This window comes from Cydia strobilella, chromosome 24, assembly GCF_947568885.1.
Source record: "Cydia strobilella chromosome 24, ilCydStro3.1, whole genome shotgun sequence".
Classification (NCBI taxonomy): domain Eukaryota; kingdom Metazoa; phylum Arthropoda; class Insecta; order Lepidoptera; family Tortricidae; genus Cydia; species Cydia strobilella.
Genome location: NC_086064.1, coordinates 8,258,549 through 8,277,605, shown reverse-complemented (window position 1 = coordinate 8,277,605; position 19,057 = coordinate 8,258,549). Strand labels below are relative to the sequence as shown.

Genomic DNA, 19,057 nt, shown 5'->3' with positions numbered 1-19,057 from the left:
TTCTGCCATCTTGTGAGCTACATTGGAAGCTTAAACTTGACCCTTCGCACCAATAAACAGGGGGCTCCTAATTTTCCATTTTTGCTGCCCCCTACCAGTTACCTCTCCCTTGACCAACATTGACTCTCCCATATAAAATATGGGGCATTTTCTATGAAAAGGGACCTTATTGTCCATGACGCTTACGCCGCACAGCGTCGCGCGGCATTGTATATATATCGGAGCATCGTTAATAATGGCGTAAGCGCCATCGACAATAAGGTCCCTTTTTATAGAAAATACCACATATCAACATCAGACCAGCCAATTTTCTTCCCACAGTAAAGGCTCTGTCACATCAAAGAGGATATATAGCATAGAGGAGTACTGTCATAGCATAGAGTAACTTATACTAGAGCGGTACTGTCATAGTAAATTTTGTAACCCCAGTAAATTCACTGCCATCTGTCGACACACTTTAAAACTATTTAAAACTAAAAATGAAGATTTATAAAAATACGATAAAATGTATTTATATATGGATAAATGATTTTTTTTATTTGCATTAATTATTTTTATATGATTTTGACCCATGTTCTTTCACTGGTATGCGTTAAAATTATAAATAACAAACGAAACAGTCAACGCCCTCTATACGAGTGTAGGCCAAAACTAGTGGCGCCATCTGATCGAGAATCAAATTTTCGTGATTTTCGAGGCACGTTTTGTCCTTAGACTGTATCCATCTATTACGGAGTTATATCTATCTTTGGTCATAGTAAATTTTGTAGCCACAGTAAATTCACTGCCATCTATCGACACACGATTAAAACTAATAACGAAGATGATTAAAAATACCATAAAATGTGTTTATACAATGGATAAATGATTGCATTTATTATTTTGATACGATTCTGACCCATGTTATTTCGCTGATATGCGTTAAAATTGTTAAATAACAAACGAAACCGTCAACGCCATTTAGTCGAGAATAGACTAAAGGTGGTAAAACGTGGTGGCGTTAAAAACACGGAGCGAATAAACTATAAAGGCTGTGGCAGATAAAGTCCCACAATCCTCAAAAAATTGGTAATTAACATAAGAATATTCTACATTTGACAACCTATTTACACATTGGTACTATCTTGTACACGCTACAGAAACAAGCGTTCGCTAGTTTTCGGTAAGCACAGCGACATCTAACGTGAAATTCGGAAAACAATAAAAAGTAAAGTCAAAGATAGATATAACTCCGTAGTAGATGGATACAGTCTAAGCATAGAGTAACTTATACTACAGCGATACTGTCATAGTAAATTTTGTAACCCCAGTAAATTCACTGCCATCTGTCGACACACTTTAAAACTAAAAATAAATATTTTTAAAAATACGATAAAATGTATTTAGATATGGATAAATGATTTTTTATTATTTGCATTAATTATTTTTATGATTTTAACCCATGTTCTTTCACTGATATGCGTGAAAATTGTTAAATAACAAACGAAACCGTCAACGCCATCTATACGACAGTTGGCCAAAACTAGTAGTGCCCTCTGAACGAGAATCAAATTTTCTTGATTTTCGAGGCACGTTTCTTCCTTACACTGTATCCATCTATTACGGAGTTATATCTATCTTTGGTCTAAGGAAAAAACGTGCCTCGAAAATCAAGAAAATTTGACTCTCGATCAGAGGGCGCTACTAGCTTTGGCCTACTCTCGTATAGAGGGCGTGGACGGTTTCGTTTGTTATTTAACAATTTTAACGCATATAAGTGAAAGAACATGGGTCATAATAATAAAAATAATTAATGCAAATAAAAAAAACATTTATCCATATTTAAATACATTTTATCGTATTTTTATAAATCTTCATTTTTAGTTTTAAAGTGTATCGATAGATGGCAGTGAATTTACTGTGGTTACAAAATCTACTATGACAGGACCGCTCTATAATATATCCGCTTTGGTAATACATTATGGGACCGTGCGCGTTGGAGGGTCTGCCATCTTGTGGCTGAATCGGAAACATAAACATGTACATGTACAAGTGCTGCCATCTTTCTCGTACGTTTTCTTGTGTTAAAATTAAACTTTTTTTTGCGTTCCTCTAAATTTGTCCACGAGTGTATACTGTATCGTCTAGAACCCACAAGTCCCACAACACAAGCCTTAATGAATTTACAGTGGGTCTGGGTCGATCTGTATAAATTGTCATATAATACAGGGTCATTACGCTAGTTTTCGTCCAGAAATTTAAATGTAAACCTATATTGCAGCAGAAATGTGTCGTTTTCAATCAAAATGTACCACATTGTCGCTTGCCATAAGGACGCTATGACGGGTTTTTTCGTATAAAGATACAAGCAATTTTCGTCGTTATGGTAAGCGATAATGTGGTACGTTTTGATTGAAAACGTCACAAATTTGGATTTACTGCATTCCATGCTGTTTAAACAATATATCTATCCACATAAAAATCATATTTCGCAAGTCATCATCATCATCATCATCATCATCATCATGTCAGCCGATAGACGTCCACTGCTGGACATAGGCCTCCCCCAAGGCTCGCCACTCCGACCGATCCTGTGCCGCTCGCATCCACCGAATTCCCGCGACCTTCACCAGGTCGTCGCTCCACCTCGTTGGAGGCCTACCGGCAGTTCGTCTTCCGGTACGCGGACGCCACTCCAGAACCTTCCGGCCCCACCGGCCATCAGTTCTGCGAGCAATGTGCCCCGCCCACTGCCACTTAAGGTTTGCAATTCTGCGAGCTATGTCGGTGACCCTAGTTTTACTGCGGATATCATCATTTCTGATTCTATCACGCAGAGAAACCCCAAGCATAGCTCTCTCTATTGCCCTTTGCGTGACCTTGAGCCTTCTTATGAGGCCCATCGTTAGCGCCCACGTCTCAGATCCGTATCTTTTTTTTTTTTTTTTTTATTATTTAGAAACAAACAGTCTTATAAAACATGTAGGTGAATAAGCTGACAGCTAGAATTTATTACAATGTAGACCTATAGTTTCCTGTATGTAAATTTTTAATAAAACTTAACACTATGAAATGCTATCTGAGACAACAGTGAAATTAACAAATAATGAGATAACTTAACCTAGCTTTAATACTAATTTAATAGAGAATAAACTTTCTTCTTAAATAACCCTAACGAACTGCCAAATATATCCGCGTTCATAAACTTTTCATTATACAACCTGCATGCGCGTTTAATATATGATTGCTGTGCATATTTAGTGCGACATCTCCCAACACTGAACAGCATTTTGCTCCGACAACCACGTTCTGTTCTACGAGGCACTCGAAAACCTATATTATGTAGAAGTTCAGGGGCATCTACAAGATTATTTATTATTTTAAATAAAAATATCAGATCATTACATGAACGCCTTAATGACAGAGGTTGAAGGGTATGTCATTTCGCAAGTAGCAAATTGAAAATGTAATATATAATTTGGTAATCTGTCACCCCGCCGACCGGTTCTAGTTTTGCTCGGCCGGCCGGTGTGATAAGAGATGCGCTCACTTGTGATTCATTGCAATCATTTTGTGTACCTAAGTATTGTCAAAGATAGATATAACTCCGTAATAGATGGATACAGTCTAAGGAAAAAACGTAGCTCGAAAATCAAGAAAATTTGATTCTCGTTCAGAGGGCGCTATTAGTCTTGGCCTACAGTCGTATAGATGGCGTTGACGGTTTAGTTTGTTATTTAACAATTTTAACGCATATCAGTGAAAGAACATGGGTCAAAATCATAAAAATAATTAATGCAAATAAAAAGAATCATTTATCTATATTTAAATACATTCTATCGTATTTTTATAAATCTTCATTTTTAGTTTTAAAGTGTGTCGACAGATGGCGGTGAATTTACTGGGGTTACAAAATTTACTATGACAGTGCCAAAGCTAGTGGCGCCATCTGATCGAGAATCAAATTTTCGTGGATTTTCGAGGCACGTTTTTTCCTTAGACTGTATCCATCTATTACGGAGTTATATCTATCTTTGTTTTTATCAAATATCATGTAAAATTTGTGATTTATCTCTAATAAATAAATATAATAATAAGTGGACGAAAACTAGACCATGTATATAATTATACGAGCGGGATTACCGCGATTTAATTTAATTGTTTTTACCTTAAATTACGACGTTTCAGCTGAGTTGCACCAGCTGTGGTCACGGAAAGACCAACGTCCCAGCAAAATGTCAACGGAGATCTAAGTAAACAGCACTAAACTACCAGAAATTGTTTTTTTTTTTTTTTAAAGCCTACTAAGTGTCCCACTGCTGGGCGAAGGCCTCTCCCCTTGATTTCCACGACTCCCGATTTGGTGTTTCCTCCGGCCAGTTGTTCAGGAAGCTGTCCAGGTCATCCCGCCATCTCCATTTGGGCCTGCCCCGTCCACGCCCCTCTACCGGCATCCACTTGGTTGCTAAGCTAGCCCACCTCTCCGGATGCATGCGGTAGACGTGACCGGCCCAGTCCCATTTGAGCCTAGCGGTTTTCTCGCCTACGTCAGCGATGCCGGTTTTTGAGCGCAGCGTGGTGTTTCTTATGCGAAATTAATTTATAAGAAATTAGTTTATAAAAATGTTCAGGGTAGACACGGAAATTGCCAGTACCCGTTAAAGTTCTTATAATTAAATATAGCTGGTCAAGCTAATCTTATCAGTACAAAAAGGCGGCAAATTTAAAAAATGTAGGCGCGAAGGGATAATCGTCCCATAGAAAATTTGAATTTCGCGCCTTTTTCTACTGACAAGATTTGCTTTAGGGGGCAGCACCGGAGCTTGGAGGAGTCAGTAAATGTGAAGTTTATGCTTCCGATGTAGCCCGCAAGATGGCAGAACCTACTATGCACAAGAAAACGTACGAGAAAGGTAGATGGTAGCACTTGCTTCAACTGTACATGTTTATGTTTCCGATTCAGACCCTCCAACGAGCATGGTCCCTATATGTGGTATTTTCTATAAAAAGGGACCTTATTGGCGATGGCGCTTAAGCCATTATTAACGATGCTCCGATATAAATACAATGACGCGCGACGCTGTGCGGCGTAAGCGCCATCGACAATAAGGTCCCTTTTCATAGAAAATGCCCCATATATGTTCAAAACGCGAGAGTTTAAAGTGTTAAACTAGAGCATGTCCGGAAACTAGCGCAATGACCCTGTATGTATGAACAGTAAGTACCTGGCTGCAGTAGATGTGCATGGCAGCGGCGCGGCGCTGTGCGTCCTGCTTGCCGGCGGCGCTGCCTAGAGCACGGCCGGGAACTAGCGCCCTGACCCTGTATATATAAGCAGTAAGTACCTGGCTGCAGTAGATGTGCATGGCAGCGGCGCGGCGCTGTGCGTCCTGCTTGCCGGCGGCGCGCACGCTGCCCGCCAGCTGCAGCTCGGCCCGCGCCATGTTTAATCTGGACACAAATTATACTATAATATGAATCTTCACAAATTATTTTTACGTCTAAAGGGGCCCACTGACTATCAGTCCGCCGGACGATATCGGCCTGTCAGTTGTTCGGTACTGTCAATTTTTTGTTCTAACTGACAGGCCGATATCATCCGGCGGACTGATAGCCAGTGGGCCCCTTAAGAAAATATTCGTTAAACAAAAGCTATTGTTTCTTTTGTGCGAGCGGTCGGCCATTGTGTGCCATTGTTAGACAATTACGCATTACGCCTGGTGACAGACGGACGGACAGACGAACTGACCGACAAACAGACTGCGGATTCTTAGAAATAGGGTCCCGTTTTTACCTTTTGGGTACGGAACCCTAAAAAAGAAGATATAGCGTCCAAAGTGCTCAAAAATATCTGAAAAAGCGCTCTATTCTAACACCTTGAAAATATATCTAATAGGGACCGTCCATTCACGTTCAAAAAACTGCCTACAACTAGCGCCATCTAGCCATAACTTTAACTATAAATAGCTTACCTTGCTTTAGCCCTCGGTAGCGAGTATTTAGCGATCCAAAGTCTAGCTTCGCGTAACTCTTTAGGTCCCTCGTGGTACCAGGTCCAGTCACTATCAGATATGGTGTTGCTAGCGTCCATAGGCTACGGTGACTGCTTACCATCAGGCGGGCCGTGTGCTTGTTTGCCACCGACATGATATTAAAAAAAGAAGATATAGCGTCCAGTGCTCAAAATATCTGAACGTATTTAGATATTTGCGAGTACCTTGGTCGCTCCGATGTAGGCGGTTTTTGAACGTGAATGGACACTATAAACTTACTTTACTCTTTGATCAAAGAGGATATAATAAGATAGAGTAGTACTGTCATAGTAAATTTTGTAACCCCAGTAAATTCACTGCCATCTGTCGACACACTTTAAAACTAAAAATAAATATTTATAAAAATACGATAAAATGTATTTAAATATGGATAAATGATTTTTTTATTTGCATTATATATTTTTATATGATTTTGACCCGTGTTCTTTCACTGGTATGCGTTAAAATTATAAATAACAAACTCAACAGTCAACGCCCTCTATACGAGTGTAGGCCAACACTGGTGGCGCCATCTAATCGAGAATCAAATTTTCGTGATTTTCGAGGCACGTTTTTTCCTTAGACTGTATCCATCTATTACGGAGTTATATCTATCTTTGCTATAAACTTACTTTACTCTTTGATGGACACGTTCAAAAACTGCCTACAACTAGCGCCATCTAGCGATGAATTTAACTATAAATAGCTTACCTTGCTTTAGCCCTCGGTAGCGAGTATTTAGCGATCCAAAGTCTAGCTTCGCGTAACTCTTTAGGTCCCTCGTGGTACCAGGTCCCTTCGCGTCCTCTGTCTCGCTCTATCCTGGCTTCCTCCTCTTCTAACTTCTTGTGGATCGCGTCCTCGCCCAGGCTGGAATAGTCAGCTTTTATATGTTACAAATGTATTAATTAGTGTGTAGAAATGATTTGACTCGCGTTTTTAACAGTAGTTAATCTATGACACACTGTTTTGATTCACAGAAATTATCAATACTGTATTCTTATATTCAAAGATAGATATAACTCCGTAATAGATGGATACAGTCTAAGGAAAAAACGTGCCTCGAAAATCAAGAAAATTTTATTCTCGTTCAGAGAGCGCTACTAGTTTTGGCCTACTGTCGTATAGATGGCGTTGACGGTTTCGTTTGTTATTTAACAATTTTAACCCATATCAGTGAAAGAACATGGGTCAAAATCATAAAAATAATTAATGCAAATAAAAAAAATCATTTATCCATATTTAAATACATTTTATCGTATTTTTATAAATCTTCATTTTTAGTTTTAAAGTGTGTCGATAGATGGCAGTGAATTTACTGTGGTTACAAAATTTACTATGACAGTACCGCTCTAGTATAAGTTACTCTATGTTATATTGAACGCATATTCTTATATTGACCAAAGAGGGTATACAGGGTGGCTAAAAAATAAGTGCATTCCCGTTGCCAGGGAGGTTTTCGGATTATACTGAGAAACTTTTACTATGGTAGAGCAGTACTGACGTCATAGTTAATTTTGTAGCCACAGTCAATTCACTGCCATCTATCAACACAAGATTAAAACTAAAAATGAAGATGGTTAAAAATACCATAAAATTTATTTATATATGGATAATTATTTGCATTTATTATTTTTATATGATTTTGACCCATGTTCTTTCACTGATATACGTTAAAATTGTTAAATAACAAACGAAACCGTCAACGCCATCTATTCGAGAATAGGCCAAAGGTGGTAAAACGTGGTGGCGCCATCTGTTCGAGAATCAAATTTTCGTGATTTTCGAGGCACGTTTTTTCCTTAGACTGTATCCATCTAATACGGAGTAACATAGTCTTTGTATTGACATAAGGTGGAGGTTCGCGCCGCGACCGGACAGAAGACCGCGACCGGAGACCGTCACTTGACTATTCGCGAGCGAGACAGAGACGGTCTTCTATCTCGGTCGCTTGTCTCTGTCGCGGCGCGCACCTCCACCTTTATACTTCTTCCCCGCAGTTCTTTTAATAGCATGGACCCCACGCATCTGGGGTCTACTTTGAGGAAGCTCCTCCCCCCATGGTCGCCACTGGTACTGAGCATGAGCCTTTACAGAATGTAGAAGAAAACTTACTAGCTAAGCAGGTCGCGGAGGCGCACGCGCCGCTCGGCGGGCCCCTCGCCGAACAGGCACACCGGCTCTCCTAACTGCCGAAGACTCCTGCGCACCTGAAATTTTAATTGAATTTAGCATATAATAAATACCAAAATATATAACAGTTATATGATGCACGGTTAGTTTCACTAACCATGCATGCAAATATTGCAAATGCATGGTTATGCACCGCCCTGCCCCGACTCGAATGACCTCGCTCAGCGACCCGCGACAGCAGATTGACGGCCGCTCAGTACTATTTTTAAGCAACTTACTCACACTATGACGCGTGACGCGTGTACAGACGTGCCGTTCACACATAGAACCGCAAGTGGTTCCGCAACGGAAATGTTGCAAATTAATTTAACTATCATAGCTACAGTGAAAAATATCAGAGAACAAATTAACTATCTAAACAAATATGTATGTTTATGAAATGAAGTAAACCCCATTCTGTACAATGGACAATGTTATCATAGAGTAACTTATACTAGAGCGGTACTGTCATAGTAAATTTTGTAACCCCAGTAAATTCACTGCCATCTGTCGACACACTTTAAAACTAAAATTGAAGATTTGTAAAAATACGATAAAATGTATTTAAATATAGATAAATGATTGTTTTATTTGCATTAATTATTTTGATGATTTTGACCCATGTTCTTTCACTGATATGCGTTAAAATTGTTAAATAACAAACGAAACCGTCAACGCCATCTATACGACTGTAGGCCAAAACTAGTAGCGCCCTCTGAACGAGAATCAAATTTTCTTGATTTTCGAGGCACGTTTTTTCCTTAGACTGTATCCATCTATTACGGAGTTATATCTATCTTTGATGTTACTAAGTTAACTAATCCGGTCTCTATTGTTTGACATCTTAGTCATAATTTGGTTTTTCTCAGAAACGCGTAACTTTTCAAGATTGCCATAAAACAAACTTAACCTAACCTAACCTATAGGATAACCCTAGGAAAATCCTAAAAAGTTAACCGTTTCAGAATTATGACTAATGATAATATGACAATCATTACATTATGACTTTCAATAATTATGTCAAACAAAGGGGGGTCCTGACCTCATCATCATCTGTAGACACATTCAGCTGACGCGCCTTCCGTCTGCGCTCGAATTCCTCAAGCAAAGCCTTTTTGTCTTTGGACATCTCATCTTCCAGGTCCATGTATTCTGGAAATTGTACATAAAAATCAGTGGATTGTCTTTATATGTATACGTCTGCCAAACTATATTCCTAACACTGCCGCGATGTTTCCCCTTTCTGGATTGATAATGACGCTCTACACTTTATATTACAATAACCGGCCAAGTGCGAGTCGGACTCGGACAAGAAGGGTTCCGTACCATTACGCAAAAAACGGCAAAAAATTACGTTTATTGTATAGGAGACCCACTTAAATATTTATTTTATTCTGTTTTTAGTATTTGTTGTTATAGAGGCAACAGAAATACATCATCTGTGAAAATTTCAAAAGTCTAGATATCACGGTTTATGAGATACAGCCTGGTGACAGAGAGACGGACAGTGGAGTTTTAGTAATAGGGTCACAGAATAACTAATAGTACTACCGTACAGAAAATTCACTGCTTCACAAAAGTCAGATTTAGGTATAAAATTATACCTATACTCGCCGCCTGCAAGCAAAATTGAAACTTATAACCGTGCACAAACCGTGAATCTTCTTTGCGCATCGCAGTTTTATGACCGAGCTGTGAGTGTCGGCCCGGGGTTGTCACTTGACAAGTTTTTGTACTTATACCTACTGATTTATTATTTTTAAGATAAATATGAAGGAATTACAAACGTTGATTTTGAAACATAACATTTTTATCCGGAGATAGTATGTCTGATTCTTATGGAAGTAAATCTGTATGCCACAGCTGTATTCCTTTGAAAATATGTCGGTCAATATCGTCCGGAATTAAAAAAGTGTTCTTCTGTTTATTCAGACATCCGTAAACAGATCGTGAAGAAAGCAAAGAGCCTTATCTACCTCATATGAAAAGCTTTTGGGAATCTGACGCCAGATATGATGCTCAAAATTCACAAAACCTATGTTAGGCCTATATTGGAGTACGCATTTCAAGTATGGAGCCCTTATTTTATCAAGGATATTGAGATGTTGGAGAAAGTTCAACGTAGTTTCACCAAGATACCGAAGAAACTCAAAAACATGTCCTATGAAGAAAGAATACAATTCTTAAAGCTCACAACCTTGAAGGAGCGCAGAGAACGCGGAGATCTGATTGAGACATACAAAATACTAACCCAACACTACGACCTTAAAGATTTCCATAAGATGCTAGAACGCAATAGTAACAACCGTCTGAGAGGTCATCAGTATAAGCTGGTGTCTCACAGGTCCTACAATAATCCTCATAGACACTTCTTTAGCAACAGAGTGGTCAACGCTTGGAACAAACTCCCAGGGGATGTAGTAGAGGCCCAAAGTGTCAATGGGTTTAAGAATAAATTAGATAAGCACAAAGCAAATTCTACTCAACACTGAGAACTTGGTTTATGACTCTGGATACAGGCATTATCAGTTGTTTAAACTGCCTGCCTGCATTACAACGTGACACGACTATCGTGCGAGCCGAGCGACAGCCCACTGCCATACGCCTGCCCGGGGGGCGCGCCGGCCAAATGTACCTAAACTGCGTAGTGACACCCCCCTGTCATTAGCATTGGTGCAGATACTTACTTACTTACTCCTCTGGCGCAGCGACCCAAAGTGTGTCTTGGCCTCCAACACGACAGTTCGCCACTGATCCCGGTCCTGTGCAGTTTCTCGCCAGTCTTGGACCTGGAGCTCGCGCAGATCAGCGTCCACCACATCCGCCCATCGGTACCTAGATCGCCCGACCGGGCGGCGTGCTGTCGGTTTTTCCTGAAACGCTCTTTTCACCGCCCGATCGTCTCCCATTCACTCCAGATGGCCGAGCCACCGAAGCCTTTGCGCCTTTGCCACACCAATGATGATTGGTGCAGATAATCACTAAATTAGCAGGTATAAGAGGTCTACAGCATAACGCTGTAGGTAGCAGGCAGCGCAAACGTAAGTCCACGACTTTACACTAACCAGCTAACCACCTAAAACGAGCATGTATTAAAATTACATTTACTTACAACATCGGTACTCACCATTCGAAACATGGATGTCTCCCAAGTCTTTTCCTCCATCTTCCACGCCTTCCTTGGCCGCGGCAGCCAGGGCTGCAAGCCGCGCCTTTTCCTGCTCTTCCAGTGATCCATAGTGGACCTGTTTACTTCGTTTCACTAATATTACATCTTCATCGTCAGACATTTTGAGGTTATGTTTGTGCACTGAAAACGCTTTAGACGAATTCAGAGAATTAGATTAAGAAATACGTTGTGTTCTAGGTTGTTTTTACGACAGTGTCAATGCGTACACAGTTAAATCACAATTCTTTCACGTTCACAACTAATTACAATAGCAAAGACCAAAATAAAATATAAACCAAATAACCAAATGTTAAATGTTATGTCCACAGATAAGATAATTTAGTGATATCCATTCGATTATTTTCTGTAATCGATTACTCGATTAGTCGAAGTCTAAACATAATTTCTAGAAAACAGACCCGTCCGTTAACGTATCTTTTTCTCGCTCTCATTTATTACCCGGCCCGACGTCGATGTCGTGCACTAACAAGAGTCGTTTTCCGTTTCATCCAATGACAAACAATAACAGCGCTTTCCCTGCTACTCCTACTGAAAGATACATAAGACTATCCCGTTCTGTCAGTTACCCCTCCACCACTCATGCCATCCATACCAAATCCAGACTAATACTAGATTCATGATTACGACCAAAGAGTATATAACCACAACGTATTACGACCACTACGACCAAATTTTCAGTACGATTGTTAACTAGGGCTAAATACCTGACGTTGACGAAGGTTCTAATAGCCAACAGGCGGGCGTATCGGAATTCGACAGAGCGACGAAAAATCGTATACTTTGTTGAGAGCCTTAACCTGTGTAAACTATGAAATGTCATTGTCTCATTGTCAAATTAATAGGTTAACATTATACAGATTATACTAATCTTTGAGGTTAACCTAGAGCTAGTAGGGCAAGTGGCAAGTGTAATTTTTTATGTTTTTTTCTCCATTTTAATAAATGGAGAAAATGGTAATAATTTACCATTAATTAGTTATTGAATCATCAATTCCGACATATGTTGTGTTGCGTTTATGTTCATCAGAAACGAGCAAAACATTACACGAAGAACTGAGTGTTTGTCTCGTATTCTATATTAAAAGTACAAGTTATTTGTTGTATTAAGCCTCCTCGTAATGTCGGTGGAGGCGCGCGTGAAGCAGGAGCCCGAGTGTGAGAGCGAGCAGCCGATAACGCAACTCGCCGACCAAGGTGAGCCAGGAAACTATTGAATACCGGATTTAACGACTTCCCATCCTAGTCTAGTCTGTAGTGATCCTACCTTCGAATCAGGATTTCGCAAGTATCGAGCTCTAGTAAGGGCATTTATTTTTGTGTTTACCACATACATTTGTTCCTGAGTTTGGTAGTTTTTTTTTTTTAATAATTCCAAGCATCAGTTCTTACCAAAACGCGCTTTATTTTGTAGTCGACATATAGGGTTAAATAGTGGAACTTTCAGTACTGCTACCGCTTCCCCACTTGGCGCCGCGGTATCGGTGCAGTACGCAGTATTTCTTCCTGATTGGCGCGCCAGCGATCTCGCGCCAAGCAGGAAGAAATTTGTTAGATTGTCCCTAATATTATTTGTATTTATTTCTTGTCCAATATTGAACTACTAATTGTCCATAACACTTATGATCATTCATTTTGCAGTGTGTGTGAACGACGAGCTAGAGTTCAGGGTTGAGGTGTTTTGTGAGAAGGTGGAGCCATCAAGCGAGCTGTATGTAGACCACATTATCAAGGATGAGCTCGTGATTGGGCCGGAGCGGCCGCACCGCCCCACCGTCGGCCTTGTGGTGCAAGGTTGGTGGCTTTTCTTTTATATCGAAAAAATGACTACAAGATGTATCTATTGATCATACAGCTGTGTGCCATATGATTGCCAATGAGAAAATGTAAATAAAAAACCATAACTTTAGATCAATATCCAATATGATTTTTATATTATTATTTTGCATTACGTAACAATGATTGTAATGAAATTAATTGTAAACTGCCATGAATGCAATAAAATAGAAGATGTTCACCATGTGTTGATGGAATGCAACATAGGTAGCTGCAATATCTTCCTGCCAGCGCCATTATCCTGCGCCAATCTATAAAACCCCATCCTTAAAATATACAGCCTGTATGTGTTAATAGCTCCTGAGGTAATAAATAGTATGAAACCTTCTTCGACCTTATTGATTATCTTTTTTATTTATGACATTAATAAGATTCTGAATTTTGACAAATATTATCATTGCCGCACATTTTCGAATAAGTTGTCAAAAACACAGCCAATGCTTAATACAGTATGTTTCTTTAAAAAAATATATATATATATTCTAACAATTAAGCCCCGAACTGTTCCCTACCTCACCCAGACGTCCCAAATATGCTAGCTGCATTGCCACGCTGAATAGCCAAAGATATCTGTTGGACCACCACAGCCAGCGCGGGGGTCGCAGCCCCTGTCCCTTAGCCCCATTTTATTTACTCTAGAATATATAACTTCATTTCAATATATGTTTAATGTTTAAATCTTGTCAGATCGGGCGATTGGTGACGCTGATGGCTGCCCACGGGCTTTGGGCGGCCGCGGAGCACAGGTCGCGCTGCGAGACTGCTCCGTGCTGCTCCACCGCCTCCCTGAGCCACCACACACAGGGACCACACACCACGATACACCTACGGCTACTGACAAATCTGATAAACAGGAAACACAACTTGATTGTGCGAAAACCTGTAACCTTTGTGGCAAGAAGTTTGCATTAAAGTCTGATTTAATGAAACATATCATGAATCATGTCCATCCGTCTACAGAGCCCGAGGGTGAAATAGAAAATGAAACATATAGCAATACGTTAACTTGCGACCAAACACATGGTTGCGATATTTGTGGCGAGACATTCAGTCAGAAGGGGGAGTTAGTGAAACATGTCGTTATTCACATCCACACGCCGGAGGAGGCTTCACACGATGCGGCTAGCAGCGGTGAGTTATTTTTAGCGTATTCATCATTAAGTATGTCTGTCCAGAAAAAAAAGCGTAAAAACGTCATATGAAACACGAGTGAAATGTAAAAACACACATTTCACACATATTAGCTTTCTTATTACACAATATCGCTTCGAGTGTAATGCCCTACGGTCCAACGAGGCACACTTGTATCATAACATCTCACAAGATCAACAGCCTGACACTCTTTGATAGGGAAAGATAGTCTTATTGCGATTCCTATAAGAGGAAATAGAAAATAGTGCCATGCTTTGTCCTTATCACCGACCGGGTGGCATCATAGGTAGGAGGCGATGGCGAAATACCGAAATTTATAGTGAAAGAGAAAAAGTCCTATGCTGCTCAAATTTTTAAAAATGAAAAATGAAAATGAAAAATATATTTATTTTGCACACAAAGATGGGAATTTGCAGATGGAGTATACATTTTATATGGTTATTCTTTCTTTTACCCCCGTCGCTCGGTGGCGCGTCTATAACTACTTGTATATATATATATACTATGTCTATGCACAAGATAGAATAAAACTGCATCGGACTGATATTAGAATAGAGGTCAAGTCAATTTCTTTTGTCTATTTGAATGCAATTTTAAAAACGGTTTTGTTGTAAAACGAAGCAATAATAACATTTTCATAGATAAGAAATTTGTTCTAATAAAAATAGTTTATTATCAAAAATATATGTAACTCCGTATAAGATAAGTAAAGTCTAGGGAAAAAACGTGCCTTGGAAAATCAAGAAAAAGTTATACTCGAATAGATGGCGCCACACCTTTGGCCTACACTCGTGTAGATAGCGTTGGCGATACCGTTTGATATTGAACAAATTTAACACATATCAGTGAAAGAACATGGGTCAAATAGTCATCTGGCGTTCTAAAAAAATAAAAACCATTTATCCATAGGGTTCATCCATTAATTTATTTTTATTTTTTATCTTTTATCTCTTTTACAATGTTATTATTTGATGATTATTATTATCTTATTTTATTTATTTACACAAATTACGGTAGATATATTATAATGAAATGTTTTAATAGGTATTAGATAGTAAGTTAAACATTGTTGTTGTGCCCTAACAGGATGTCATGAATTTACTTACTTTATTTGTAACACCTTATTTTATGTATCATGACTGTGCAATAAATGAAATATTAAATAATTACGTCACACGAATTTCGATGTTTTTTGTCCCCTCCCCCCATCCTTGTCGGTGTGACGTCACATTTTTTCAATGAAATCGGCAAAACGAATTAAGAATTTTATTAATATTATATGGAAATATTTTTAGCAAAAGAAATATTAGTAATTTTATAACCCAAAACTGATTAGGAAAGAAAATTAAACGAATAAAAACGATTATCGTTCCGAAAACTTGTTATTTAACTGTACAGCGAATAAAATAATTTAAATAGGTTAGTGACGTCACAAAGTCTGTGACTCCCCCCTCCCCCTTGTCACAACATGTCACATTTTCTCGAAGCCCCCCTCCTAAACATGTGATGTAATTAATGGATGACCCCATATATATATATCCTGTGTCGATGAATCGCAGGAAATTAACTGTGACTACGAAATTTACTATAACAATAACCCTCTATATATACACTCTATTCTCTTTGTCATCATGATGCTGACCGTAATTTGCGGTTTTTGAAAGCGTCATAGAAGGATTATGATATGTGTATAGATAAAGACTACTATAATGTAAAGCCTTACCAGGAATATATGATCACGCGCCATGTTGCAGAATTTCACTGTAACTATTTTTTTCATATAGTACAGAACTGTCACCCTTATACATGAGAATGAACAGCGCCCTCTTAACAATGATCATATATTACTGGTCAGGCTTTACTTGTATAGCTGATATTTGACAAATATTTGATGTTTTATAGAATTATTATATTATAGGATGATATTAGAACGTCAGAGATCGCATTTTACAAGCTGGCGTGGCGTCGTAAAGATATAACATTTCCATTGTTTTCAGAGTACGCTAGTTTCCTGTCTCTGGAGGGGGGCGCCACAAGCGACCTCGTGAAACAACCACAAATTGAACCACAACGAACAAGAAACACGCACACCCTTCAAGTCACGAATATTTACATATGTGACTTCTGTGGTAGCATGTTTCAACGAAAACATAAACTAATTCACCATATTAAGAAGCATTTTACATGTGAAACTTTACTAATCAATTCAAATTCTAACAACGACATAAGAAAAAATAAATCTACACAATCGGGCAGTTTAAAAACAAACGGACAAACCCACACCGGAGACAAGCCTTTTTCCTGCGAAGTGTGTAAAAAGAAATATAAAACATCGAAATCCTTGAAAATTCACACACGAATCCACACGGGTCTAAGGCTTCAATCGTGCCATATATGTGAAAAGAAGTTTACGCAATCGGGAAACTTAAAAACACACATACGAACTCACACACGGGAAACACCTTATTCCTGCAGAATATGTGAAAAGAATTTTGCACAATCAATCCATTTAACCCGTCACTTATGGACCCACTCTGGAGAAAAACCTTATTCTTGCGAAGTATGTAAAAAGAAGTTTACGCAACCGGGCAATTTAAAATCCCATATACAAGCCACCCACTCAGAAAACCCTTTTTCTTGCGAAGTGTGTAAAAAGAAGTTTACGCGATCGAGCAGTTTAAAATCCCATATACAAACCATCCACACTGGAGAAAGACCTTTTAAAGGAAAACCATATTCCTGTGAAATATGTAAAAAGCGGTTTGCGGATAGGAAAGGTATAAAAACCCACAAACGAATCCACTCTGGTGAAAAGCCTTTTTCTTGCAGAATATGTGAAAAGAAGTTTACACAATTAGCCCATTTAACCTGTCACTTACGAACCCACTCTGGAGCAAAACCTTATTCTTGCAAAGTATGTAAAAAGAAGTTTACGCAATCGGGCCATTTAAAATCCCATATACAAGCCACCCACTCAGAAAACCCTTATTCTTGCGAAATATGTAAAAAGAAGTTTGCGCGATCGGGCAATTTAAAATCTCATATACAAACCATCCACACTGGAGAAAGACCTTATTCTTGCGAAGTATGTGAAAAGAAGTTTGTGCGATTGTACTTTTTAAAATGCCACATAAGCACCCACACAGAAAAGGTATAAAAACCCACAAACGAATCCACTCTGGTGAAAAGCCTTTTTCTTGCAGAATATGTGAAAAGAAGTTTACACAATTAGCCCATTTAACCTGTCACTTACGGACCCACTCTGGAGAAAAACCTTATTCTTGCAAAGTATGTAAAAAGAAGTTTACGCAATCGGGCCATTTAAAATCCCATATACAAGCCACCCACTCAGAAAACCCTTATTCTTGCGAAGTATGTAAAAAGAAGTTTGCGCGCTCGGGCAATTTAAAATCTCATATACAAACCATCCACACTGGAGAAAGACCTTATTCTTGCGAAGTATGTGAAAAGAAGTTTGTGCGATTGTACTTTTTAAAATGCCACATAAGAACCCACACAGAAAAGCTTTATTCCTGTGAGGTATGTAAAAAAGAGTTAACGCATCCCAGCTCTTTAAAATCCCATATGCGAACCCATACTGGAGAAAGTCAGAGAAATCCCTTACTCCGGTAATTATTTAGTGTAAAATAAATAAAGAGATTAGAGACATAAACAAAACACCGTATTTACACCGATGAAATTCAAATATTGCTTTAAAGTATGGACTTAGAGTGATTTATATATCGGGTGGAACAGAATGAGGGACTTTTATGCAAACGGGGAATTGTTTAGGCTCCGTACTTTATTTTTCACTTATTAATAACTTTAATATTTCTAACCGTTTGTGAGACACAGTTTGTTAAACGTTAGTACAAAAATTTGCATGTTTCAACCCTAGCAAGTAGATCCGCATCGAATGTAAAGTCAAGTTAACTAGGAGGATATAACCAAACGGAGCCGCCACGTCTGTAATTTTCTGTACACCCCTGCGACAAACAAAGTTCTGTAAATTGGTATGGACGTGGTACCTTTTCTCTGCAGCTGACTAGCACTAGCACAGTACCTACTTATAATTAATAATTATGCTTTATTGTGGACGATGGGAAAGTTAGTAAAAAGCAATATTCAGTTAATTGATCATGATTATGACTGCTCGTACCATAAGTATCTAAATAGGCTAACGATACTGTATAACACTCCAGACTAGGAAACACCTCCAGCCACCATGTACGTAATAATCGTGTCTGTTGTAATATGTATTTTTAACTTGTCTCTGTCTTTTGTATGTTATATTATGTATTAATTTTGTTGTTTTTCTTGTTACCTGTCGTGTCGTGATTGTTTCACCGGATGGTCTCACCGGAAGATCAGCGCTGGAAGTCGCCAGCAACATTGTTTATTGTTTATTATTGTTTATTATTATTATTTAAGTTGACAATTGTACCTTAACAGCTAGAGCCACAGCGGCACAAATTGGGAGATACATTGGGTACAAAAGTATTTTCATAACAATATGTAATATTAATTTATTTATGGTACTACGTAAACGAAATTAATAACTAGCTTAAATCTAAAATAGGCCCTTGAGGCATTAACAATATTAATTATACTTATATAATACTACTTACAGGCATCTCTCGCTCTATCACTCTCTTACACTCAATCATCTGAGGTGAGACCATTTCGTGGCACTTTTTCT

The 19,057-nt window shown here is 38.8% G+C and overlaps 2 protein-coding genes across 2 annotated transcripts in view; one reads left to right on the top strand and one right to left on the bottom strand.

Annotated features, from left to right (window-relative positions):
- Positions 1-11,664, bottom strand: part of LOC134751996 (U4/U6 small nuclear ribonucleoprotein Prp4) — a 29,892-nt gene extending 18,228 nt beyond the window's left edge. The window contains exons 1-5 of the mRNA XM_063687545.1: positions 11,311-11,664; positions 9,226-9,335; positions 8,127-8,221; positions 6,723-6,881; positions 5,325-5,430 (exon numbers count right to left, since the gene is read on the bottom strand). Coding sequence (XP_063543615.1) covers positions 5,325-5,430; positions 6,723-6,881; positions 8,127-8,221; positions 9,226-9,335; positions 11,311-11,473 — 633 coding nt within the window. The 5' untranslated portion in view covers positions 11,474-11,664. The remainder of the gene's footprint in view (positions 1-5,324; positions 5,431-6,722; positions 6,882-8,126; positions 8,222-9,225; positions 9,336-11,310) is intronic.
- Positions 11,665-12,253: 589 nt separating this feature from the next.
- Positions 12,254-17,665, top strand: LOC134751992 (gastrula zinc finger protein XlCGF57.1-like). The gene is made up of 4 exons (XM_063687537.1): positions 12,254-12,567; positions 13,012-13,164; positions 13,894-14,337; positions 16,356-17,665. Exons 1-4 carry the CDS (start codon positions 12,492-12,494, stop codon positions 17,513-17,515), a joined length of 1,833 nt encoding a protein of 610 aa, XP_063543607.1. The 5' UTR covers positions 12,254-12,491; the 3' UTR covers positions 17,516-17,665.
- The last annotated feature ends 1,392 nt before the right edge of the window (positions 17,666-19,057 follow it).